This window comes from Desmodus rotundus, chromosome 3 (genome assembly GCF_022682495.2).
Source record: "Desmodus rotundus isolate HL8 chromosome 3, HLdesRot8A.1, whole genome shotgun sequence".
In the NCBI taxonomy this organism is placed as follows: Eukaryota; Metazoa; Chordata; class Mammalia; order Chiroptera; family Phyllostomidae; genus Desmodus; species Desmodus rotundus.
The window spans coordinates 55,480,727-55,500,617 of record NC_071389.1 but is presented as its reverse complement, the minus strand read 5'-3'; the positions used below and the strand labels follow the sequence as shown (position 1 = coordinate 55,500,617).

Sequence of the window (19,891 nt, the reverse complement as noted above, 5' to 3'; positions counted from 1 at the left end):
AAAGTATCAACAACACGTTTTTCACAAACAAAGGAACCTACTTGTTTCTGATGGAGATTGAGCATTTTACACAACTCTAGGCTACAATGCTCCCATTTTAAAGACTAAAAAGAGATAATTAGATTGAAATTGGCAATTTTAACAATTTTTAAAAAACAATATTGTATAAATTTATTGTTGAAAATTTCTTAAATCAAAGAATATATCACTTTTAAATTGAAGACATGCATTCCATAGAAGCAGCAACTTAAATTTTGTTATACTGGTGGACTCTCCCTTTTAACAGTACTTTTTAACAAGATTTTATTTTATTTCATTTTTTGAAGATTTTATTTATTTATTTTTAGACAGAGGGGAAGGGAGGGAGAGAGGGAGAGAAACATCACTGTGTGGTTGCCTCTCACACGACCCCCATTGGGGACCTGGCAGGCAACCCAGGCATGTGCCCTGACTAGTAATTGAACTGGCGACCCTTGGGTTCACAGGCAGATGCTCAGTCCACTGAGCCACACCAGCCAAGGTTTAACAATGTTTTTTATTAATTTAAATGTTTTTATTGTTTGCATAATAGTCAACTGAATGAATTTTAACAGTTACATAAATTAGAAGGCAGGTCTCTTCCAATGTTCTAGGCACTAAATACTAAGGTTTCAATAAATATTTTATTTGATCATCTTGATTTTGGCCTAGGAGAAAATGGGAGACATGAAGTCCTAGTCTACTGATATGGAAAAGGAAATGCAATTACTTTAGCCCTGGCTGGTGTGGCTCAGCTGATTGCAGCTCATTGCATAACTGAAAAGTTGAGGGTTGGATACCAGTCAGAACACATGCCTAGGTTGCAGGTTCCATCTCTGTACAGCCTGAGCCGAGGCAACCAATCAGGTGTTTCTCTCTCACATTAATGTTTTTCTCTCTCCCTTCCTTTCTCCCTTCCTCTCTCTCTAAAAGGAATAAAAATGTCCTCGCGTGAGGATAAATATATAAATAAATACAAGAGGAGAGGAGGGAAAGATGTTGAATTGTTTAATATTTCTTTGCAGTCAGAAACCTGAGGCTCTCCAGTGGCCACCCTTAATGCAGATTCTGTAATGCATCAGTAACACCTGCTAATGGTCATGGCGACAGTAGAAGACGCGGAGAACACGTGAAAAAAGGAAAGTACCCAAAGCCTAAAAGTGATCTACATGTATACCGTCCCTGTAACTGCTAACCAGTTTGGAGGTGAGAACAGTCCAGAATCTCCTCACCTGGGCTACGACGCCGTGGCCACGCCTCGGGGGCGGGGCGGGCTCTCCTCGCGCCCCGCCCATCCCCGCCCTTCCGCGACAACCGAGATGTCTGCTGCGGCTGGAGAGACACCGGAAGGAGCCGCGGCTGCTGCGGGAAGTGGCCGGTGCAGGAGGCGGGGATCCTACGGGTTGCGGTGCTGAGCCGTTTTCCGGCCTTCCCGGCGCGACGCTGCCCCTCGCCTAGGCCTGGGGAGGAAAAGACCTTGTGGAGGTGCTGCCGCAGGCCACTGATGGCTGCGCTGGCGGGGCCCGTAGGGAAGGCCGTGGAGGTGAGCGCGTCGCTGCTGGGAGGGGCGGGGGGCCTTAGCGCGCTTCGCCTGTCGCCCGCAGCTGATCTCAGATCTCGCGCTCGTGCGCTGGGTGCTGCAGTCGCTTCTGCGGCCTCTGCTAGTACGGGGTGGGGGAGGACGCACGGGCGTGGAGGAGGCCGTTCTCTCTGCTCTTTGCGTTGCAGGGATGATCTATCTGGTGGCCGCCGCGGTAGGGGTCAGCAGAGGACGGGAGTCGGTTGTAGATTTGAGGAAGGGTCCCCAGGGGGCGCTCCCCTGGGAGGCGGGAGAAGAGAGGGGTGAAGCCAGTGCCCTGAGAGGGGCCCGGTTCCTTTTTTCGAGGTCTCACTCTTCCAGCTTGCTAGCCCCCGACGATGGGCGCAGGCGACTGAAAGCCCCGCGGCCAGCTGGCTCCTGGTTCTGGTTTCACTTTGCGGCGCAGTTGTGGTGCTGGGACCTATTCTTGCAGCCCCCGGGCCCCCGTATTTATTGTTACGGACGGGAAAACCTAGCTGTCATTCATTGTTCCTGCAATTTTCCTGCCCCTAGTGTTTGATCCATAGTGTTTCTCAGAGGTTTTTCCTTACGATCTGTCCTGCAGTTTTTGTTTGGGTTAATTTTTCAGAGGGTTGTTTCCCAGACCTTTACTCCCACATATTTACCAACTGCAAAACTCTCTTCGTTTGACTATTTACATGGTGCACATTGATCTGTTGGATGAGATTTTTTTTTAGGTGGTTTGCATTCAACTTAAGTATGTTTAGGGTTTACATTCTCGTATAGTCAGTATTAGGCTGGAAAACTGGGCCTGTAGGGAGTATCCTGGCAGGAGCATAGGCTCTGAGGATGAATTTTACACCGCAAGGATCTCTAGACTTCTTGCTTAATAGATGTGTCGAATTTTTCAGTTTAATCATTAATTTTCTTTAAGAAAAACGTGTTTGAAGGAATACTGAGGTTTCCTGGTTTCATTTCTGATTGAGACAATCATCTGGAAAAGTCTGACTAAATCAGATAATAGGCTGTTGGCTTTGAACTTACCGAAACAAATATTGTTAGGCCCTGGCTGGATAGCTAAGTTGAGCGTTGGATAAGCGACGGTTGCATCTTGATCCCCGGGTCAGGGCACCTACAAGAATCAACCAATGAATGCATAAATAAGTGAAACAACAAATTGATGTCTGTCTGTGTATCTCTCTCAAATGAATAAACCCCCCCCCCAAACCCAATAACATATTGTTAGCGAGTACATGCTACTACTACTAATATAAATAAGGGGAAAAGTAGGACTCTTGTTGAAAGGCAATGCTAATTTTAAGACAAAATTATAGTCCTCATTACACCATGCCAGGACCTCTATGTTATTTCATTTACTTTGGCAGGGTTGGATAAAAAACCAAACAACAACAACAACAACAAAAAACCAATACAAAAAGATATTCCTGGAATAAAATATTTGACTTCCTGCTGTATGCAAGAGAAATAGTCTACTTAAAGTTGCTTCTTAGTTTTGATCTGGTTTCTTGCCAATGTTCACTTTTTTGTCTTTTATGAGCTCTTTATAAACTACAAATAACTAACATAACAGTGCTGTTTAATGGCATTGTATTGTAGTAAATATTTTTTTGAAAAATACTTGAAATTCTATGTTGAGATAATTCTTAATTTATGTATTGCTGTTTGAATTTTTATTGACCTTTCACATCCACAATCTTACTAGATCCTTATGCCAATCCTCTCAGTTAGTAATGCCAAGAAGTAAAGTCTTTTCCCATGATAGAAGCATTTTGAAATTGTGTAAGAATCAGAATTTCCTTAAAGCCGGAAATAATCCCGCTGAAGTAACCTTTGAATATAAATTGGAATTCAGACAGATATCAGAGCACTGGGAACTAAGGCAAATGAAAGAGTGGACTTTTTGCAAGAAAATGAAATACATAAGTGACGAAAGATTTTTGGTGAGACATAGTCACTTCTGAAAAAGAAAGGACTAACAACAACCTTTTTAGTATAGTTTTTAATTAAAAAAAAAATCTACGTGTGATTGCAGGAGCATTTTGATAAATAGTATAGTTCCAAAGAGTCCAAGATGAGTACAATGGTTTGTCTATAAAAAGGAGTAAAAATGTTATACAACATAGTACATGTAGTAAGAGAACTAATATTGAAGAAGCTGCATATATAGAAGTAAACACCCCTGTAAAAAGTTACTTTGGAAGGCTAAAGTAGGTAAATATCTCTGAGTCTATCAGGGAAAGCCTTTTGGAAAATAGTAAGAATGAAACATGGTTTTTGCCCTCAAATAACTTACAGTCAAGTTTGTAGTCGAGTAGGGTAGGTTTTCTTTCTTTTTTTAAAAAAGCAGAACTAGGGTAGATGTCTTAAGTATAAGAAATTTAGGTGATTGGGTCTTTGTAGAGATGGTATTTGAGATGAGTGAGCTTTGAAAGGTTTTCAATGGGCAAATCTTGTAGGACATTTTAAAAGTGAACAGATTATTGGATTCCTGAAAGTTACAAATTATCTCTGAAAAAACATTGATAGAATATTTGGACTGATAATGTTATGGTAGTAGTAGATGAAAAAGACAAATTATGAAAGACTTCATTGCGGGCGTTTGATCAGAAGAGGTGTATGATCCACATGAATGCAGCATGAGCCGCAGGGTTGTTGTAGAGTGTTGATAAAGTGGAGTGTAGATGACCAGTCATTCAAAAGGGACAAGTGGAGATTTGAACAATGCCCCCCCCCCCTTAGTTTATAATGTCAGGCCCATCTTTGCCTGTAAGCCTTTGTTAAGTATATCTCTGTATTCCCAGGGTCTAGCATAGCCCTGAAATATGGTAATGTGGGACTGAATGTGACATAAAATAAAACCATTTTCTACAGTATTTAAGGACTTATAAAATCCCAAAGGAGGAATTTCTATTATTTTTAGTAAAAGCATTATTTAGATGACTACATTTTTATTCCCCCTTTTTTATAATCACCAATAGCCTCGCAAAAAAAAATCGATAAAAATTCTTGAGTGGTTTTCATTAGAATATGATGATTGAATTCGTTTTTCCGTGTTTCTACATAATCTGCATAAATATTTTTAATGACTGTCTTGTAATGCTGATGTACTGTTAATTACCCCTTCATCTTTCTCAGAAGCAACTTAGGGTGAAAATTAGCATCAGCTGGCTTGAACCTCCTTTAGAACTCTTAATCACATTAATGTATTCTTGTTCTCCCTCTTAATTCCTTCCTGTTCCTTTTCCCCTCCTTTCCTTTCTCTTCCCTTTTTCCCCTACCTAGTGTTTGTCACGGTTGTTTCAACTAGGTAAGGTTATGCGTGACTACTTTGCCATTATTGGACTTTTTTTCTTTATTGGATATGCTAATTAATGTTCATAAATATCAAAGCATTTAGAGTGAGGGCTGCCAGATTGGAATTACTATTTTGGATGATTTATTGTGGCAGTGTTAAGAATAGATTCTAGAACAGATAGATTGCCCGTAGAGAAATCAGGAGATTGTATAGTTTTCTTAATAGATTTCATAAGACTTTCCCATTAACTAGACTGTTAAGGGTCAAAGAGACATGTTTCTCGAAAGAAGGAAATTAGAAGATTAGTACTAAATTTGTTTTCGTATGTTATGGTTTGAATGAAAATTAAGAATGATTAGGGGAGGATTTATAGAACTGTGAGATCTGTGTGGAGATTTGAAGGAATTTGTTTTCCAGAATATTTGTTTAAAGAAAAGAAACAGTTTTATTAAGTGCTCATAGGTTAAAAGTCCTCACTAATACTTACTATAGATTGATTTTAAAATGAAATAAACTTTTGTTTGTTACTGTACTCTTTTCACTGATATTTCCACTTTTTTTTTTTGGCTTGCTATTTTGGGTAGCAAGTTTATTCTACAGTAAATATGGAAAAATTAGCCATAAACTTATTATAGTATTGCACTTTTGTAACTAAAATAATTCTAAAGTCTAATATTTAAAATGGTACATGTGGATGAGCCAGATTACTTATAGTGATGGAACAGTAGTGGCTGAAATTACTTGTCTCTACACATCAGTTTTTCTGTAATCAGAATCTTAGAACTGACTTTTTAGTGCAAAAAGATGTCCTATGAAACACCACCTCTGACAGTTGATCATTCAGTCTGTGTGTAAAAGTGATAGGGAACATCCCACTTCCCAAGGGTCAACCTTCCATTTATGTATAACTTTTTTTTTCTTTTCTTTTTTTAATTTAATTTTTATTGTTATTCAATTACAGTTGTATGCCTTTTCTCCCCATCCCTCCACCCCACCCCAGCTGAACCCACCTCCTTCCCCCACCTCCACCCTCCCCCTTGATTTTGTCCATGTGTCCTTTATAGTAGTTCCTGTAATCCCCTCTTCCCACTGTCCCCACCCCACTCCCCCCTGGCTATTGTTAGATTGTTCTTAACTTCAATGTCTCTGGTTATATTTTGTTTGCTTTTTTTTTCTATTGCTTATGTTCCAGTTAAAGGTGAGATCATATGGTATTTGTCCCTCACCGCCTGGCTTATTTCACTTAGCATAATGCTCTCCAGTTTCATCCATGCTGTTGCAAAGGGTATAAGCTCCTTCTTTCTCTCTGCTGCATAGAATTCCATTGTGTAAATATACCATAGTTTTTGGATCCACTCGTTTGCTGATGGGCACTTAGGTTGCTTCCAGTACTTGGCTATTGTAAATTGTGCTGCTATGAACATTGGGGTACACAGGTTCTTTTGGATTGGTGTTTCAGGATTCTTAGGGTATAATCCCAGCAGCGGAATTGCTGGGTCAAAGGGTAGTTCCATTTTTAGTTTTCTGAGGAAAGTCCATACTGTTTTCCACAGTGGCCTCACCAGTCTGCATTCCCACCAACAGTGCACTAGGGTTCCCTTTTCTCAGTATCCTCTCCAACATTTGTTTGTGGATTTGTTTATGTTGGCCACTCTGACTGGTGTGAGATGGTACCTCATTGTGGTTTTAATTTGCATCTCCCTGATCATTTATGTATAACTTTGAAATATTGAAAATCTTCATCATTGATTTGATTTAGTATTTCTAATCTTTTCAAGTCACATAAAAAAAAGAAATGATCCCTTACTGAAACTGGAAAAGTCAGTGTTTGTGCTGCCTGTCAGTACCAGAACTAATAGATAGAGACAGGGATTGAATCTTTATGGGTGCTTTATTCAGATGGCTGACTGTTTGAGAAGATACTGGGTTATGTAACCTAAAAGACTCCCCTATATTCCATCTCAAGCAGACCTTTTTTTATAAGGAGGAGACAAATGTAAGGGGTTTGGAATTCAGGAAAAAGGTTAATCTGACAAAAGTTGCAGTCCAACAATTTTCCCAGCATCCTTTCATCTGGTGATTCTTTATCTTTTTCCTGAGTGAGGAAGTCTCTTCCCTGGAGCACAATGGCTCAGATACCTTCCTGATTGTTTGCAGTCCTCCTGGGGCACTAAGGTTGAATTGCTTGTAGTCTCCTGGAGTCAGGGTAGGTCATACCTTCAGTTCCTGGAACAATAGTTTTTTTATATGCATTAACTACTAAGCTTATTAAATGTAACTTAAAATTAAAAATTTTCCAACTCTTGAGCTTCCCCATCATTACTTTGGTCATTATGTTCAAATAATTGGACCACATGTACCAAATTCTCCAATTTTGCCTTTGTAGTCTAAGCATCTGTACATTCAATTATTCCTCATAATTACACACACACACACACACACACACACACACCCCTAAACTCCATTAGGTAGATATTTGTAATTTTCTTGACTTTATAGATGAGGGAATTGAGACTTAGGGAAGTAACTTAAACATGGTCACAAACCTCTAGGATATAGTAGACCTTGAATTTGAACCCTTGTAGCTTTGCTTTAGAAACTTTACTTTTAGCCTCAGTGTTGTCTTATACCATTTTCAAATTACTTATTTTAAGGCTTTGTATGGAAGGCATTCTTTTTCTGTAGCTTTTAGTATTCCTTGTAAATGAAATATTTCAGCTAATCTACTTAAGTTTATGAGTACAAATAAGACTGGCTACTTTTAAAATTCTCTAACATTGTTTTATTGAAAAAATGACTAAGGATTGCACTGTTGTTCCATGTATAAGCATAACAAAGATTTGTGAAGGAGAGAGGTTTTTATTAATAGGGTACCCAATTTGAGGGGTCTGGGAGCATCCCTGCTCTGAGCCAACCTCATCTGCAAAGCATAGAAATTCCTGTGATCCCTGAAAGGTTGAAGTCCAAACCCATGCCCAGAAGTTCCCCATTACTGTTTATCTGTCCTTTTGGAGTTCCAAGATGGCTAAACAAACGGGTCTTCATCCTCAGGCTCTCATTCTGTCCCTCTGGTGTGCACTTGTGGGTTCTAGCTTCGCCATTGCTTTGCGCAGCTCTCTTTCTCCTGGGATCTGGGGTGCACTGCCAGATCACTCCAGATGTGGTTGTGCAAGGGAAGCTTTACATGTGGGTCCCTGCTCCTGAGGCTGCCTGCGCCCCTAGGCCCGAGGAACTTGCCTCTGTGCACTGCTCCCAGGGCGAGCCCAAGGGCTGGTGCTCGTTGAGGCACACATCCCAGCGTGGGACTCCATCTCTGCTGCTGGCTGGTGCCCCTGAGAGGCCGGTGCCCCTGAGAGGCCGAAGCCCCAAGTGCTCCCCAACCACCAAACAAGGCAAGAAAAAGTGAAACTTCCGCTTGTTTTGTGCTTTAAAGTTCCCTCCCAAAATCCCACGCGCTGTGGGAGTGTCCGTCCAGCTTTTCAACCAATGTGCGCTAGTGTCGGCCATGTTTGTCATTGCTGTTTTTCTGGCTGCTGTGTTCAACAAGGCGGCAAGATCACGAATCACACAGAGGTGCACTAGCCCCTCGCCCGGGATGGGGCGTGGCTTCTGCTGCAGCTTGCTGACCTCCAGCATACGTGTGTGTTTTGACCTTTTCCGCCCCACGCAGCCTCAGTACAAGATCCCTCCATCTGGTTCTGGAGCTGCTTGGCTGTTGATACTGCGCAAGCTGTGTTGCCTTGGGCAGCCTCCTCCTGCTGTGGCTGTTTTAATCTGCCACCTCTGCATTTCTCCCCACCCTTCTATGGGGAGGTGCTGGCTCTGACAGATTGGGGTTTCTCCTGGATTAGGGTCTCCTCCACTCTCCAGCTATCTGGCCTGACCAGCCTGTTACGATAAGAGTTTCCTAGTGTTCGGAATCTATCGGAAAGCACTTTTTTGGCCTCACTTTAGATAGTAGATTCTTTGAATCCCCAGTGTAAGATATTACATTCATTCTTCTTGATTTTAGCTCAATTTACTAGTTTATTTAAAGACTTGTTTTTTATAATTTTATAATTAGATTTCAGTAATCTGCCTTCTGTATCTTTATCCAGATTTCTGTTAAAAATATTGAACACTCCTGCCATTTTTAAGTATAGACATCATTCTGAATTCATATTAATCTGTGTAACTATTAAATTAGCTACAATTTTTCCCCGACAAATTTTTTTCATGCTTGAACTTGACTTTTTTAATACTAAGTATTTTATTTCTATGCTGCTGCCAGTGTATATAAAATAATTACTTTGTAAAATAGTAATTCATGAAAATTCAGAGAAGTAGGTATTAAGGACTGACAAAGGAGAGGTGTATAGTATGGTGCATGTTATAAAGATAAGATAATTGTGCAGGTTTCAAATTTAACTGTCTTTGAGTGTTCACTGATTGATGAAAAGTGGTTTAGAACTCCTTCAAAGATTCATTTCACTACAAAAAGGAAGAGACTTTCTCGGTTGTAAAGGGATTGGTACTTGAAGATACTACAGTCAGCAGAGGGTCATGTTTAGCATTTTACAGACAATTGTTTCAGATCTGCAGCTGCCTGGGAGACAAACCTTCATATGGTTGAGCCCGAGGTGGGAGCTATCAAAACACTTTTTTCACAGTGGTGGAGCTGGGGGAACCAGACTTGGTGCACAGGAGAGACAGGCAGATTCGTCTGTAGTGGGTCAGTTGGTCTTGGGTCTGCGAGGCCAGACTATGAGGTAGCCTGTTTCTTGATAAAAAAAAAAAAAATTGCTGTTTGGAATAGACTGAACAATGGAATACAGGCAGTTTCTCAATATTAAAAGGTTCTCATTAGGTTACCAACTATATCCTGGTGTGTGACAAATGTAACACAGTTTCTATGCTTGTCTACTGTTAGTATTTGAATTATCTGTTCTTTTGTTGTTAGGATGGCAGGATCAGAGTTGTGGGTCTGAAACTTGGAGATTGGACTGCTAAGATATTCCTCCCCAACAAAAGTAATAACTTGAGAAGCAAGTTGTATATGCAGTTGGGCAGATGAGCCCCCAAAGTTGTACATCATAGAGCGTGAATGCAATCATTTCAGTCTGGAAAATCTTTCAGTTGGTATTATAAGCCTCATTATGGCTGAGAAAATTTAAAATAGCCCTGTTGGGGTAGACAGAGGAGAAAGTTGCCAGATTAAAGATTGCAAAGTAAGGAAAAATTAAAGTCAAATTATGGAAAACCTTAATTTCCATGCAAAGCTTGAAACTTCTTGTGGTCCCTAGTGATTTCCATCCTGTGAGCCACAGCTTGTGGAGGAGTCTCAGAGTTTTGTGGCATCTACATCTGTACTGAATAAATAGTATTTTCATACACAGCTACTATTTTTCACTGCCTTCATGCTGTCTTTTCTAATGTCTTGTACCTATCTCCCCTGAGCAGACTCAGACCAGAATAAAAGCATGCATGCCTTCTTTCTTTTAGTGTACACATTGAAAAAAAAAATTGGAAAAGCTAAGAATCCGTATTGTCTTACCTTCTTATATCTGAATAAATCTTTATGAATTAACTGAGTAAAACTAGGTAACTAGAATATTAAGGACCTCCTCTTTTGGTAGTGTTGTGTTTAATTGTAGGGAATACTAAATACCCGTGGCACAAATTGTTGGCTTCTGTTTACGTGCATAATTCTCATTAAATTGTTTAGATACCAGAAAATTAATAGCCAAACAAAGCAAATTTATTTAATCTTCCCTAGTCCCCATTTCTTTGTTCTCAGGCTACATTCAGAGTACATACCCTTCAAGTCTATTTTCTTATACTTCTGCAGTGGATGTGTACATTCAGGCACCACGTGCTATTATGTGTGTTTGAAATTTCTACGTCACTGGTATACAGCATGCATCATTCCGCATCTTTCTTTTTTCCCCATTCAACATTTCTCCTTAAGAGCTACCCATATTGATAAATTATCCATTGAGTTCATGCAGTTAAGCTATTGTGTAGTATTCAGTTATGACTATAACATATATATATCCATTCTTCTAATGATGAACTTAATACATTTTAAAATCAAAAGTGAGATTATAGACTATCTAGAAAGCAATGTGGAGAGCATTTCCATTTCATTGGCTAACATTGGTATTTAAATGTGTAGTTTAAATACTTTTATTATTAAGTAAATAAAAATAGAGAATTCAGAACTCATGTTTAGGGATTAAGAAAATAATACCAAAACCAAATAGGATATGGAGATTAAAGATAAAACTGTAGTTAATGGAATTGGAAACAAAAGTAGTGGAAAGGATAAATCCCAAAGCTGGTTCTTGGCAAAGACCAATGGATTAGATAAACCTCTTGGAGAAGGAAAGTTAAAATTGGAGTAAAAATAGACAAGATTAGGAATGAGAAAGTAAACATCATCATAGACACCCAGATATATGAGTGATTAATGGGATTTTATGCAAATCTTCTTGAGAATATTACATGCAGTGCTGTGATGCCAAAGTTGAAAATTGAGAGGAAATAGATGATTTTATAGCAAAATATGTTAGTCAAATTGACCCTATTGGTAAAAAAAACTGACCAGTTTCCACTAAAGGATCGAAAAAGATTATTGAAGATCTGTTACTGGAAGATGAATTTGAGCAGATGGTTTCACAGCAGTTTCATTTACTTTATAAAGAACAAACTGTTACTGAACAGAGTGGGATTCAGCCGCCTGCGGTTGAACACTGGCATAACAGACTGATGGAGAAGGAAAAATGTCTTTATTAAGAGGGTTCCCAATTTGGGGAAGCTGTGCACTCCCCAACTCCAGGCCAACTCTTCTGCAAAACACAGAAAGAGCCCAGCCACCCCCAGAACAGAGTCCAGAAACACTGCTTCATTCTTATCTGCCCTTCTGGGGCCCAGTGCTTTTGTGTAAGTGGGTCTTCTGCTTCAGGCTCTACCCTGGAGTGTGCATTTGTGGGCCCCGCATCACTACTGTCTTGCTGTATCTTCCCTTTCCTCGGGCCCCACTGCCAGACCACTGTAGCCGGTCATGCAGCAGGGCTTGGTCTGCAGGGCACGATGCCCAAGGCTGCTCATGCCTCCAGGGCTGGCAAATGCTCTGTACTGTGTGTCCGTGCACTGATCTCAAAGTGAGAGATAGTGGCCCAGTCCGAGCACCTTTGTGGCTCAGAGCCTTAAGAGTCCTGCGGGCAGCCGCTGGTGGGGGTGCAGCGCAGCGCGGGACTTGCCCTTGGCTCAAGCCAGCCCACCAGAGACTCGCCCCTTTTTTGAGAAGCAAAGCCCTCAAAGTCTCTGCAAGCCCTCTTTAAAAGTCCGCTACCAAAATCCTGTGTACAGCGAAGGGTCCAAATTCCCAGCCAATCCAGGTTAGTGCCCATCATGCTCGTCAGCCTGTGCTTCATCTCTCCCCTCTCCTCGTGTTGCATGATCTGGATAGTGGGTGGTGGTGGGGGGGTGGTTCTAGCCACATGCAGTATCAGGCTTCACCACAGGCGTCTTTACCCTTTACCTGGTGGTACGGAAATCTGTCGCGCTGGCGGTGGCCTCTGCCTGCCTCTGGCGCTTCCTGACCCTGCCCTGACTCTGCAGCCTCTCCTGCTGCTTCAGGGCTTCCTCCCTCCCTCTCCATTGATCTCGCCGGATCCTCCCCTCCCCCGTAACAATTCCATAGTAAAGAAGAAACCCCCAACTCTGCAGTATAGGAGATGCCGAGCTACTCAATGTATTCTGTCAAGCACACGTTTTTATCCTGATAGAAATGCTACCCAAAAAGTCAATCTCAATTACGTCTAGAAATACAACATTTCTAAATATAGTATTAAAAAATAGAATCTAGATAGGAAGCAGCCAACTAATAATAATACATTTAACCCATTATTACACCAGTGTAAGGCTCATTAGTATCAAAAGTTAATATAATAAGTTATTTTAACAAATGAAGCAAGGAATATAGTAATCCATCAGTAGCTGCTGAGAAGGCATCTGGTAAAGTTTCAAGACCATTTCTAATTTTATCTAGAAAATACAGAAAACATGGAAACCAGAAGATCTGTAGTTGCCTGTGGCTGGGAGTGGTGGCAGGATGCGCTGCAAATGCACGGGAGGGAATTCTGGGGGGTGATGAAAAGTGAACTGGATTCTGATGATGGTTGTACAACTCTGTATTACTAAATATCATTGAACTTTCATCCTTGCATATTTACAGTGATGAAGTGTATGTTATTTAAATTGTAATTCAATAAAGCTGTTTCAAAAAAAAAAAAAAAAGACCACCTAAACTAAGTAAATTAAGAATGGAAGGAAATAATAGCATATCTTCTAAATGGCAAAACTATTAAAATAAGGACCCAAACATGGATGCCTATAATCACTTTTATATTGAAGATTGTTTTAGAAGTTTCGGTAATTGTGTTAAAACAGTACAATTAAATAATTGTTATTAATATTAGAAAATAAGAGGGAAAACTATCATGTCTTCTGTATACTCAGAATAGCTAAGGGAACTGTGAGAAGTAATAGTAAAGGATCTTACAATATCAAAGTATTCTATTAAAAAAATAAAAATAAAGTTATTCTCAAAAGTAAAAAAAAGAAAAAAGTATTCTATCTCACCTCTGTATCAGATTAATATGGTATTGACATAAATCAGTAGAGCAGAATGGAGCATCCAGAAATATATCATGTGCAAATTTAATAAAGGGTAAAGACAATATTACAATTCAGTGGCAAATGGGTAGATTATGTAATAAGTGATACTGATTCAATTGTCTGCCTATCTGGATGAAAATAAAACTGGGTTTCTGTGTTAAGATAAACTCCAGATGGATTAAAGCCTTGTAAAACAATATTTAAGGTTATTCTACAACTTTATCTATATAAAAAGATTAGAAACTCAGAAGCCATTATAGAATAAGAGATGTTTTGATTTAATAAAAATGAAAACCTTTAATGATAAATGATACCATAAGAAAGTATTATTAACAGTATTGACACTGAGGCAGACAGATAGACTAATGGAATAGCACAGAGAGCCCCAAAATAACCCTCACATAGGGTGGGGCAAAAGTAGGTGTACAGCTGTGAGTACATGAAACAGATTTTTATTCTTGTATTTTTATTTTTTTTTTAAAAACAAGAGGGCCAGTACCATTCAGTGGGTGAAAACAGTCTTTTCAACAAAAGGGTATTGAGCAAACTGTGTATTCACATGCAAAAATATGAATTGGACCCCTACCTTACACCACATACAAAAATTGACTCAAATGGCTCAAAATCCTAAAGATAAGAACTAAAACTCTTAGAAGGAAACATAGGGGAAAAACTTTGTGACATTGGATTCGGTAGTGATTTCTTGGGTATGATACCAAAAGCAGAGGCAACAAAAGTAAATAGATAAATTGTACCACATCAAATTAAAAGCTTCTCTGCATGAAAGGACACAGTCAACAGAGTGAAAACCTACAGAATGGGAGAAAATACTTGTAAATCATACATAATAAGGAGTTAAATGTAAATAATATATCAAGGACTCCTTAAAAGTGAACAACAAAAAAGGAAACAACCCTATTAAAATATGTAGAAAGGACTTGAAGAGACATTTCTTTAAGGAAGGTATATAAATAAATGGCTAACAAACCCATGAAAAGATGTTCAGTATTACTAATCATTAGGGAGAAGAAAATCAAAACACAGTGAGGTACCACCCTACACTCATTAGGATGCCTTCTATTTTAGGAAACCAGAAAATAACAGAAAAGTAAGTGTTGGGTAGGATGTGAAGAAATTGGTTGGAACCCTGTGCACTAAACTGGGAATGTGAAGTGGTGTAGTTGTATGGTGATTTCTTAAAAAACTAAAAATGGAATTACCATATGATCCAGCAATTTCACTTCTGGGTAAATATCCAAAGAATGGAAAGGCAGGACCTGAGGAGGTGTTTTACAGCCATATTCATAGCAGCATTATTCACACTAAGCAAAACGTAAGAGCAACCCAGGTGTCCTGCGATGGGTAAACAGATCATGATATATACATACAATTGAATGTTATTCAACCTGGAAAAGGAAGCAAATTCTGACATGCTACAATGGAAGTACCTTGAGGACATTATGCTAAGTAAAATAAGCCAGTCACAAAAAAACGTACTGTATAATTTCACTTAAGAGGTACCCAGACAGAACGTAGGATGGTAGCTGCCAAGGGGTGGTGGGACAAGGAATGGAGAGTTGCTGTTTAATGTCTGTAGAGCTTTACTTTTGCAAGATGAAGAGTTCTGGAGATTGGTTCAAGCCCCAGTCGGGGCATGTATGGGAAGCAACTGATCAATGTCTTTTTCTCTCTCATACACAAATCAATAAACCTATCCTTGGGTGAGGATTTAAAAAAAATTAAAAAAATACATAACAGTTAAAAAATGAATTTATAGCCCAAAGAAGATGGCAAGATACAGAATAAGACTTGAGACTTCTATTTGGAAATCACTCTCCATGTCAGTTAGCTCTCTAATTCATAAGATTTGTAGTGGAGATTAAATTTAGTGACATTATAGTATTCTCCTTACTCTTTTTCTTAATAAGTTATACTTACAGTATTGTGATGTCTTGGAGGAAATTAAATGGATTGGTATTGGAAAACACTTTGCCTTCTGTTTATTTTGATGGAATTGAGAAAATTTCTGAAGAACATTGGGAAAATTATAATTGATTTGGGAAACTACCTCAGTCTTAAAGTGGTGGTCTCATGGGGGAGGGAGGTATCAGACCTTACTGGTCATGTTAAAAAAAAAACAACAACACTGTATAAAGAGATGATGCAGAGTGGCTAATAACATTTTGTTTACATGTGTAGGTATAGTACTGTGCACACACACGCACCCTCACATGTGACATGTACAACTACCTCATTTAATCCTTATAATAACTCCATAAAGTGGTAGCCATTCTCCTCTAACTGGTATCCTGAGGTTTATTTGACTCAGAGTCCTTGCTCTTACCCGTAAAATATATAGGGGAATTCGAATCCTTGTCCTGCCAGAATGTGAACAATGTGAACTCGGTCAAGTTGGCCTCTTTTAGCCTTAGGTGCAAATAAAGAAAATGGTACCTACCTCAGAGTTGTTGAAAGGATCATATGAAAATTATCTGGCCCAAGGTGTTAATGGTGCCGAGGTTGAGAATCTTTGACGTAGAGTGGCTGTCCTGGTCTATTGCTAGGATACCAGACCATGTAGTTTGTATCATCAGAAAGGACAGCTGCTGGTGTGGAAATGAACATATCCATTAGAATTCTCTTTCTTTTCAATTTCTATTTCAGCCTAAGGGTTAATCTTTTTTTTTAAAGGATAAAATACTTAAATTGAATAACTTGAATTTTTCCCTTTTATTTATCTCTAAAAAGTAAAATAAGAGACAGAAAAGGGAAAATGTAGTGAAAGTGGAGAAACGAAGTTACGTTGATCGTGGGTGTCAATTTTAATAAAATATTTAGTAGAGAAATTTTCAGTATTCAGGGTATATTTGAAAGTACACTCTTCTGTATGCTTCTTATTTTATCTTTTATTTCAACATATCAGCACTTCAGAATTAATTTGTGGTCCTTTTTTCCATAGGTATTACCTTATGTGGAAAGTCTTGGGAAACAGGAAAAAATTTGTAACAAAATGTCAGGTTTTCGAAATCATTGTCCACATTTGGATTCAGTTGGTGAAATAACAAAAGAAGATTTAATACAAAAATCTCATGTAAGAAAATAGGTTTTCTTTCCTTCCTTAAAAATCATATTCATTTTTATCCTGAATATGTATTTTTTAAATAAATTGCTATAATATTCTATGTTCGGGAGTCTGAATTGTTTATGCCTGCTGTTACTAGTGACATTTCTGTGTCTGGCTGTGTCAAAACAATGACAGTACGGTCTGTGTGGCTTTGTTTCGTAGAGCACTTGTCAGGACTGCAAAGTCAGAGGGCCAAACCTTTGGGCGTGCCTGGAGGTACGTGGATGCGTGTTTCTTCTCAAATGTTTGTCTTTTAAGATTTATATCTGAATAAGGATAACTAGGAGGTTTTTTGACACAAAATATTTTGTAAATGAACATTATTGACATTTGAAATGACAGAAGGACATTTTGAAATGACAAAAATTAAATTTCAAGCTTTGGATATTAACATAAAGTGCTTTCACGGAGTTTCAGGTAAATCACTAAAATATTTTACACTTGTTTTTTATGAGAGGTGATACAACTTTTAGCTTAGAAATATTCTTTTATTCCGTGCCTAGTACCTTTTAGTTAAAATAACTATGGAAAGTCAGTTCATCATTAAGTTAAAAATGTGATCAAAACTTAGTTGTAAATGCAATTGCAGTGCTGTTATTGTAATGTGACACATGTTGTAAAATACTTTATTTTCTTTTTTGTATAATTATTTATAGAATAGATGTTCATATGTTGGCTGTGGTGAATCACAAGTGGATCACAGCACCATCCATTCTCAGGTATGTATATAGAAAATTTTCACGCAAGGATTTTTTTTTTTTAATCTGAAGGAGAGGGAAAGCAAATACAACATTATTAATTGAAGTTGTAAGTTGAAATTTTGCCCTTTTTCATATAAGATGAGTTAAAGCTTAGCTTATACTCTTTAAAACCTGGGGAGGGGAGTTGCTAAAATCAATATTAGAATGAGATTGTAATTAAGAGTAATGATTTAAGAAGTATACCTCCTGATGTATACCTTCTGATATGGAGGTGATGGCTGGACTATTACGAGGATGTGGGGACTGCAGTTAAAATTGGATGCTTCAGCTCGTGACATTGCCTGGTTAACGTCAGATTTAAACTCATACTACCTTTTCTTGCACACCCTCATAATTGGGGCTCCCTTTCTACTTCACCCTAGTTTTTTGTGCTCTTGTGTAATTCTGGTGGGCCTCTTTTATAGTGTTAGGTAGAGCTCCCATTCTAAACTCTAAGTTTCTTGAGAATGAACCATTTTTTTTTCACATTGATGTCCACAGCATCAACTCTTCTTAACCAGGGTTTCTCAAATGAATTAATTAAACCTGAATACCCCAATACATTGTTGTACTGAATTAATTTACTTCTCTTCTGTGCATCTACAGTAGTAGTGCAATGTACCATTCTTGGGAGCAGTGAGAAAATAGTTACTCAAATCATTTTCCAGAGGGTATAGTTCTGTTATAGAAATACAGTTGAGAAAGGCTAGACTGTTATATATCTAAGATCACGTATTCATCATAACACGAGCTGTTTGGTGCTTTAACTCGCCTGAGATCCGCTTCCTGCTGCTGCCCCCTGCCACCCACTTCCATGAAACCACAAAACTGGTCCCTGATGCTACAAAGTTTGGGGACTGCTGCTTTAACTCATGTCATGTGTATTCTGCTAGTCTGATCTTCTAGAATAGTTGCTGTGTTATGGTCAATTATTTTCTTGTATTATGCTTATTTGCTAACTGCAAAGCAGTCTTATACTGTTGGTGTTTTATTTTTATGAATAGCAGTGAAAATTGACAATAGAATAACTTCTAGAGTAGGCCTAGATATTGTTACTATTCACTGTACTTTAGCAGTTTATCCAAAGTTTTTTGGTGTTCGAGTTTAGCTCTTCTCTTTTGAGTATATTGTTATTCATCAAAGTCCAGTAGTTTATCTTTATGCTCTTTTGAAATATTTTCAGTTGTACCTAATTATGGTTCCTCCGCTTTGTCCCTGTGAAATTATGTAGGAAACAAAGCATTATCTAACTGTGAACCTTACCACTCTTCGAGTATGGTGTTACGCTTGCAGCAAAGAAGTGTTTTTGGATAGGAAATTAGGAACTCAGCCTTCATTGCCTCATGTGAGACCGCTTCATCAAACACAAGACAACAGTGTTCAGGTAATAATCTAAATCCATTTAATTAAAATATCAAATATTTTCAGATAGTAGTTTCAGAATTTGTCATGTAGTTTGAAATTTAAAACAACTCTCCTAAACCTGTACTATAAATGTCTGAAATGGATCTCTTTTTTTCTCAATTCAAACACCGACACTGGCTTTTATTCTTTGTAGAAAGATAGGTTAGGGAGAGCTTGTCTCTCTGAAGATGGGAAAACACCGAATGGGTTTTAAAAACTTTAAAAAAAAACTGGTTTAAATGGTATTTATCTTTTTCTAGCAAGTCTGAATCTAGGAGAGGCCTTCTATGATAAGGAATAACATACTAATTAAGCTTCCTTTTTCTTCATTTACTTCCCCTTTCCATCCCCATTTGTATTACTGTGAACATCTATAATTTATTGAAAACCAGGTAGAATATATTAAAGCTTAGCATCAATCTTTGGTTACAAAATATGTGTATGTTTGCAAAGATTGACTGTTTAATTTTGAGAATTTTCCAATCATCAGAAAATAAGAAAAGGGAGCCCTGGCCAGGTGGCTTAGTTGGTTGGAGGGTCATTGGGTTCACTAAAAGGCTGTGGATGAGATTCCTGGTCAGGACACATACTTAGGTTTCAGGTGTGATCCCTGTCAAGGCGCGACCAGCAGGCAACTGGTTGATGTTTCTCTCTCACATTGATATCTGTGTCTGTCTCTGTCTGTCTCTCTCTCTTTCCATCTCCCACTGTCCCTCTCTCTCTAAAAAATCAATATATGTATTCTCAGGTGAGGATTAAAAAAATAGGAAAAGAGAAATGAAAAAATTAGAATAGTTGGCCTCTAACTTACTCTAGTCATCATTTGCTCTGTATGGTTTAATTAACACATTAGTGAGTTTTTTTCTTTGTATCTATTGTTATATTTCTACACCTGCCCTTAATACTAACTCTCTTAGACTTTTCTGTTGTACCTTTGTATTACATTCTGATAATAGACATGTGTAATAATAAATTGCTTGCGTAACACATTATATAACTTAAGATGACTAAGTTTTATACAAAGTAAACTTGTTGCATTTCCAGTTTCACGGTTGAATGGTTCTAGTTAATAAATCACCACTATTACT

The 19,891-nt window shown here is 38.4% G+C and overlaps 1 protein-coding gene across 2 annotated transcripts in view; it reads left to right on the top strand.

The window, feature by feature from the left end:
• The first annotated feature begins 1,331 nt into the window (after positions 1 to 1,331).
• USP33 (ubiquitin specific peptidase 33) overlaps positions 1,332 to 19,891 on the top strand; it is a 49,515-nt gene continuing 30,955 nt past the window's right edge. For both annotated transcript variants that reach the window (XM_024565385.4, XM_024565384.4), the window contains exons 1-5: positions 1,332 to 1,561; positions 16,495 to 16,626; positions 16,822 to 16,875; positions 17,316 to 17,378; positions 18,631 to 18,783. In XM_024565385.4, the coding sequence (XP_024421153.2) occupies positions 1,523 to 1,561; positions 16,495 to 16,626; positions 16,822 to 16,875; positions 17,316 to 17,378; positions 18,631 to 18,783 (441 nt within the window). In that variant the 5' untranslated portion in view covers positions 1,332 to 1,522. The remainder of the gene's footprint in view (positions 1,562 to 16,494; positions 16,627 to 16,821; positions 16,876 to 17,315; positions 17,379 to 18,630; positions 18,784 to 19,891) is intronic.